The 6,365-nt window shown below is 30.4% G+C and overlaps 1 protein-coding gene across 2 annotated transcripts; it reads left to right on the top strand.

The window, feature by feature from the left end:
* The first annotated feature begins 733 nt into the window (after positions 1–733).
* On the top strand, positions 734–4,139 carry LOC146539499 (G-patch domain and KOW motifs-containing protein). 2 transcript variants are annotated; one of them, XM_085208275.1, is made up of 7 exons: positions 734–799; positions 894–1,119; positions 1,259–1,547; positions 1,955–2,043; positions 2,222–2,396; positions 2,801–2,933; positions 3,643–4,139. In XM_085208275.1, exons 2-7 carry the CDS (start codon positions 1,001–1,003, stop codon positions 4,077–4,079), a joined length of 1,242 nt encoding a protein of 413 aa, XP_085064401.1. In that variant the 5' UTR covers positions 734–799; positions 894–1,000; the 3' UTR covers positions 4,080–4,139. The 2 variants fall into 2 exon arrangements, with proteins under 2 accessions (XP_085064401.1, XP_085064400.1); XM_085208274.1 differs by having other exon boundaries at positions 735–1,119.
* The last annotated feature ends 2,226 nt before the right edge of the window (positions 4,140–6,365 follow it).

The raw sequence follows: 6,365 nt of genomic DNA, 5'->3' as shown, positions 1-6,365 counted from the left end.
CGCAACAACCTCGCAACTATTCGTTGAGCCAATAATGTCGTGAAACTATTTAATTTTGCTTTTATCAGCAATGTTCCTTACTTTTACAGAAATACAATTTATCAGTACTTTAAAAAAAATACTTTCAGTACATTTTTTAGCTTTAAGCTATGTCTCACACAAGTGTTGGCAGAGGGAACCTGAAAACCTAGTGTTGTGAGTTGTGGATGCAATTCCCACACGAGAAAAGGAAATATTTTGTATTTTCATTTGAAAATTAAATAAATACAAAGCGCGGCGTTGAATCCCACGACTCCGCCACCATAGGATTTCGGCCGAAACTTGGTATCGGAAGTGACAAAATGAAATGTGCAGTGTCATAACACTAGGTTCCTGTCTACTCTGCCATGTGTGGGATACAGCGTGAAGCAAAAAAAGAATCAAATATTATTAAATAGAGTTACAAACTTCGTTAGTCTTGCAAGCAAAATATTTTTCGAAAATTATATTACATTTATTAAAAGTATTACGCGGGGTACAGCATAAAGTCGAATAATTACGTTTCTACATTTAGTAATGCGAACTAAAATCAGGAAAAATCAATGAAGCCTTATCAATAATTATATTGTGAAAGAGTTAGAAAAAAAATCCACTATTACGTAAGAATTGTCTATTAAAATAAAAACGATATTTCCATAAAAATATGTCCGCTATATTCTTATGGCAATATGTACTTCTGTCAAAATGAACTGTCATTTTATTTTGGCAGTTGTCATTGTCACATTACGTTAACAAGAGTGCGGCATCATACGATATTATAGTAAAATCTTAAAATAAACTAAAATATCTACGAAATATTAAATTAAATAAACAATTTTACTAATTTGCTATGTTAACTTTTTAAAACCTTTCAGTTAATCGATTAGATTATTGTGAAATATGAACTGCAATGACTGTTGTTGTTGACTTAAATGTTAAAAGATAATCAAGCAGTTCATATTTTCGAATCAAGAAGATCAAAATGGAAGGCAAAAAGATATCTTTTGGGTTTACAAAAACAAAAAAAGAAAATAAAGTTATAGTAGCTGAGAAAAAGGAATACATAGAATGTCTTGAAGAAAAGTCCATTAAAGTAGTGGGGTAAGTGGTTTTAAATAACATTATACGTTTTTGCTTAATTTATTTAAATTAAAACTACATTTTAAAAATGAAAAATGATTAATGCATAGAATTGACTGTGTTGGATATTTCTCAATTGTTTCTTAATTTAATTTTACAGAGGAGATTTAAAGGAAGAAGCAAAACCATTGGTTATTCCTATGAAGCCAAATACCCTTATTACAGCAGAAAAGTTAAAAGAGATAGCTGCAAAGGTAGAAAACTTTGACGAGCCAGAAGTAAAGAAAGAACCACAGACAGAAAATATAAATATTCCTGAAAATGAATCTTTAGACCAAATGGCAGTTCGGGAATTATTGGAAGATGCCATAAAAAAAGAAAAAACTGATGATGAACCTAATTTGGTTGTGCCAATAAATGCTAAGCCTGTAATCAATGGACAAGCAGAGGTAGAGACTAATTTATGTAATGATTTGTTATTTGTTCACATATACTTTAAAATTTAACTTAAACTATAACCTATAAATCAATCTTTTATGTTTTATTAATTTTAAAGGTATTTTGTAATGCTGGGTTAAGTATTTTTATTTAACAATGTTTGTTATAAATATTAAGTAGATTTTTATATTACATAATATTTAGCAGAATTAAAAAAAAGTCATGTTATAGTAATTATGAGGATAAATATTTGGAAAAAGAGGAAAAATATATATACTTACCACTGTGGTAAGACTGTGTGGTATTAAATTCACCTGCCGCACACTATCTGGAAATTAAGCAAAAACCTGAATTTAGAATGATTTGAATACCTGCTTCTTGCAGTAAGGACTCTAAAAAATATATTTTTCATTTCCAGGCCACTCTTGATGACTATGAATCAGTGCCAATACAAGAATTTGGAATGGCCATGTTACGAGGGATGGGTTGGACACCAAACAAAGAACAGTGAGTCACAATGTAATAATTTCATTTAGAACTTATTGTAAGGAAAGAAGTAATAAAATATTTTATACTAAATGTCATGGAAATTGTCAATTTATGAAGCCAGACACAGCATGGAAGAAATGCCACCAGCATATCATGTAGTAATTTAATTACAGTATATTTCTTCATTGTTTTCCAGATCTAAATACAAGCAGCCTCAACTAAGACCAAAGGGCCTTGGGTTAGGTGCAGATAAAATGGTAAAAGAAAATCAGTCCAAAAAAGGATCTAAAGATAAAGATGAAGAATTGTCCATAGTAAAAAATTCATTTGTAAAAATTACATCAGGAAAACACAGTGGCTATTATGGAAAGGTAATTTAATATTATTTATAATTATTTAAGTTACAAGAAAATGGATCCATTAGTAGATTCTCTCTGCCAACTTCTTATAATGATTGATTGTATTTTTAAGTTTTTAAAATTTACTTACATTGAAATTAAATCTGAAATCTAAAAATAAAATCATCTTTACACTGTGGGTTTGATTCCCACTTGAGAAAATTAAATATTTATTGAAATTTATATTTTAATTTCTTTGCTTTGGTGTTGAGGCAAAGCGCGGCGTTGAGTTCCGCGACTTGACACGCATTCCTTCCAGATTTCGGCAGAAAGTGGGGAGGGAGTGTCTTAATAGAAGGTTCTCTCGGCCATCTGATATAGGTTGAATATGATTTTTTAAAATATTTTTACTTATTAAATATTGCCATTATTTACAGGTTGTAAGCTTGGATGAGGACAATGGGCGTGTTGTAGTTGAATTATCAATCAAGAAGGAAACTGTTAGCTTGAGTGAATTTATGATGCATGCAGTCACAAGGACGGAATTTGATAAGCAATCAAAAGTTATAAGTGAGTAATTTATAATTGTTTTTTTTTATCTTCACACTATATACAGCAAATGCACCATATATTAGGGTAGGCAATGGGATCCTAGTGTCAATTTGTTCCCCCCAGTGGTAATCAAGTATATCTCAAATTCAATGGCAATCTTATGGAAATTAATGTTGCGCTTTGCCTTGTTACCAAAGGGAGAAATTAAAAATATTATATAATTAATTCCTCGATTGAGAATCTAACCGTCGTTGTGTTTACAGTAACTTGAGCCACTGCACCACAACAGCATCTCTTCTTTTTAGACATAAGATTTTTTGGTAATGCACATTTTATTGTAACAGTGATATCTCATTATTGACCAACAATATACTTTTAAAATTATCCTAAATTATAGTTCTTGATTATAATTGTTTTCTTCATGTTTTCAAAAACCGTATTTTGAGGGTGCCGAATTTTTCGACGTTTCGATGTATTGAACTGAAATTGTACTGTTTACTATCTTCTAATATCAATGTGTTAATGTTATAATAGAAAGCACGCTAAGTATGAGCCACTTTATTGCTTAAGTAAAATAATCAAAATCCATCAGTATGCGTGCCATGTCTTGCTTTTATATGTTTTCTTAAATATTTTTTTATCCTTAGTGTCAAAATATGACGAAATTCTTGTGACACAATTTATAGATGGCCACTTTTATCTATTATCATTTTTTTTTTGTTTTCAGACACTGACTCATACGAAGAGTACAAAAAGAAAGAAATGCTTAATAATAAACAGAATACATCCAAAGAAGATCAAAAAAGTGCATCGTCCAGTAGAATAAATGAAATACGTGAAAGAGAAAGAAATGATAGACGTGTAGAAGAAAGACTCCGGAAGAATGACAATTCTAATGGCAGAAATCGTGAGAGACGTCGAGATTCTTCAAGCAGTGATGATAGAAGGCATAGGAAGAAATCTAGAAAAAAGTACAGCAGTAATGATTCATTAAGTACTGATTCAGACAAACCTAGGCGACGGAGGAATAGCAGTAGTGATTCCTCGGACCATCGTAAGAGTAAGAGTAAAAAAGAAAAAAAAGATATAGACAAGAAAAGGAAAGGTAAGAAAAAAAAGAGGGACAGAGATCGGTCACCTAATTATAAGAAGTATAGAAAATAGTTTTTAAGTATAATTATAATTTTATAATAGAACATTTGTCAATAAACATATGTTTCGTAATATGTTTTTTTTATCTATTCTTACAAATGTAAGAATAGTCTTTAGTAGTTTTTTAATTAAGTATCTTACTTAATTAAAAAAATAGATATAAGAGATTTTTTAATGCGGATTTATAGCCCTATCTAAAGGAGGGGGGAATTAAAACCACAACAGTTGTGTTTACCATTGTATACTTGTACTCTGTATGCTATTAAATCTTACTTTATTAAGAAATATATATAAATATAGGGTTCATTTTATTACATTGCAAAAAAAATATTAAATATGCTTAGATTTTAAATAATTTTGACAAGAGTACACAATAAATATCATGTTGTTACACTAAAACTTCTAAAATTAACAAAAGTAACATTTTCAAATAATGCAAAAATTAATATTCATTATTGCAATGCGAGTTGAAGATATATTTGAGGAATATTCTTTTATAAAATAAATATTTAAAAGATTTAATGTATTACCTGATTCCGCAGATCTGCATTCAATCTTATAACCTCTTAAAATGTCAGGTGGTAAGTATAAGAAAATACTTAATAACCATAATTTATTGTTCCTCTTTCCTATATACATACTTCTAACACTTTACACAGCACACTTAACACTGTTTCTATATAACACTTTACACTTATACACGTTTTAAAACGCATATTTACAATGACACTGATTTTAAATACTTGAACATCGTCACAATTTTACACCTGGTATGGTTCTTTAAATCTGGCATTCCGAGCGTGCCAGTTGAGCACATATCATTTCGCTAATGTCACGTTGTATGGAGAAGACAATTTTACACCTTACGAGAGGCAGAATAACGACGTACTCACTCAATCCATCAAAAACGTCACTTTTTATAGCCGTTCCCTACCTTCCTCTTTTATATTTTCTGTAAAATACCCTCACACTGACAATTGTCTTACAAACATTTACAACTTGTACAACACAATGATTTTTTTGTTATTGTGGATAGGCAAGCATTTGTCCACTATCTCACCTGGTGGTAAGTGAGGATGCGAATGAAGGTGGAGCATGCTTGCCTAGATAGTGCCTATTCACTCGTTCTTTGAAGAGGGCCAGGTTATACATGTCGGGGAACAGTTCAGCAGGCAGGGAGTTCCACTCAGTATTTATTTTAATTTGTATTAACTGATTTAATATTTGTTCGCTATAAGATAGAAAATTTTACATTATACTTTTATGACAACATCAAATTAGAATTACATGTTACGAATATTTATTTTTGACGTAAAAATTTCAATTTCCCGCCATTTCATTTGATCACAGATAAAAAAGAGTTAAAGTATTATCTTATATTCAGCAAGCGCTCCAATGTAGCCAGTTAACGCCACTAGCGCGTGAAGTCTTAAAGTAAAATATTCAAAACAAATTATTACACTTGAAATCTGAATTTAAGTTTGATTTACATCATTTTTAATACCGTTAAAATATAATTAACTGTAATATATATAATAATAAATAATATATAATATAATTTGCCGCAGTGAAATAAGGATCTTTAAAAGCACTAACATTCATTACTCTTTATCCAAAAAGCTTAGCTAATAGCTTGACAAACGCCTATAAGCTCCAAGCCTTTACAAAAGTTTGGCTTCCATTGACATACTTGTGAGCTATGTTCTTACTAAACGCGCTCTCAAGTGCATATTGAATTTAATCAAATTTGTATATTGAAATAGTAAAATATTGTGTTTCTTTTATATATTTAACACAGTAACATTCATGCACTACTTCTTTCATGCTTTAAAACTAATGTTAAGATGACAGTGATAGATTTTTTCTGTTTCCTTTTTTTAATATATAAATACATCAAGAGTAATGCAAAAGCTCAAATAACTTAGACATCCACGTTTATCATGCTTGCAGGTTAGGAATATACTAATACACTCACAGCCGTCTAGATGGTAGACAAACGCTTGTGACAGAGTGGAGCTTGTGGGGGTTTAGCAAGTCTCAACAAGCGTATAAACAAGGCATTTTAATTTGTTGAAGTGTACCAGTGTTGCACGATTTTATATCGGTGAAAAGCGGGATTTTTGAACATTGTAGATATAAAAGTAGGATTCTTATGCCAAAACGATATAGAAACGAAAATTACAATAATAATGTTTTAAGTTAATTTGACAGATTGATGAGATTTTTTCATGGAAAATCGTCACTATACTTATAATATAAGGGTGTGACTCATTGCAGTTCTACATTAGATGTTCTAGA

The sequence above is a fragment of the Heliconius melpomene genome, chromosome 4, assembly GCF_056956725.1.
Source record: "Heliconius melpomene rosina isolate 202511_hmr_F chromosome 4, ASM5695672v1, whole genome shotgun sequence".
Taxonomy (NCBI): Eukaryota; Metazoa; Arthropoda; class Insecta; order Lepidoptera; family Nymphalidae; genus Heliconius; species Heliconius melpomene.
The sequence above is the reverse complement of the archived record's forward strand: the minus strand, read 5'-3'. Positions and strand labels throughout refer to the sequence as shown.

Bases quoted from the DNA above. Each gene is read 5' to 3' on its own strand.
- LOC146539499 (XM_085208275.1), top strand. From the start codon at position 1,001: ATGGAAGGCAAAAAGATATCTTTTGGGTTTACAAAAACAAAAAAAGAA. The intron at 1,120-1,258 runs GTAAGTGGTTTT...TTAATTTTACAG, and splicing joins AAGTCCATTAAAGTAGTGGG to AGGAGATTTAAAGGAAGAAG. The intron at 2,934-3,642 runs GTGAGTAATTTA...TTTTGTTTTCAG, and splicing joins TAAGCAATCAAAAGTTATAA to ACACTGACTCATACGAAGAG.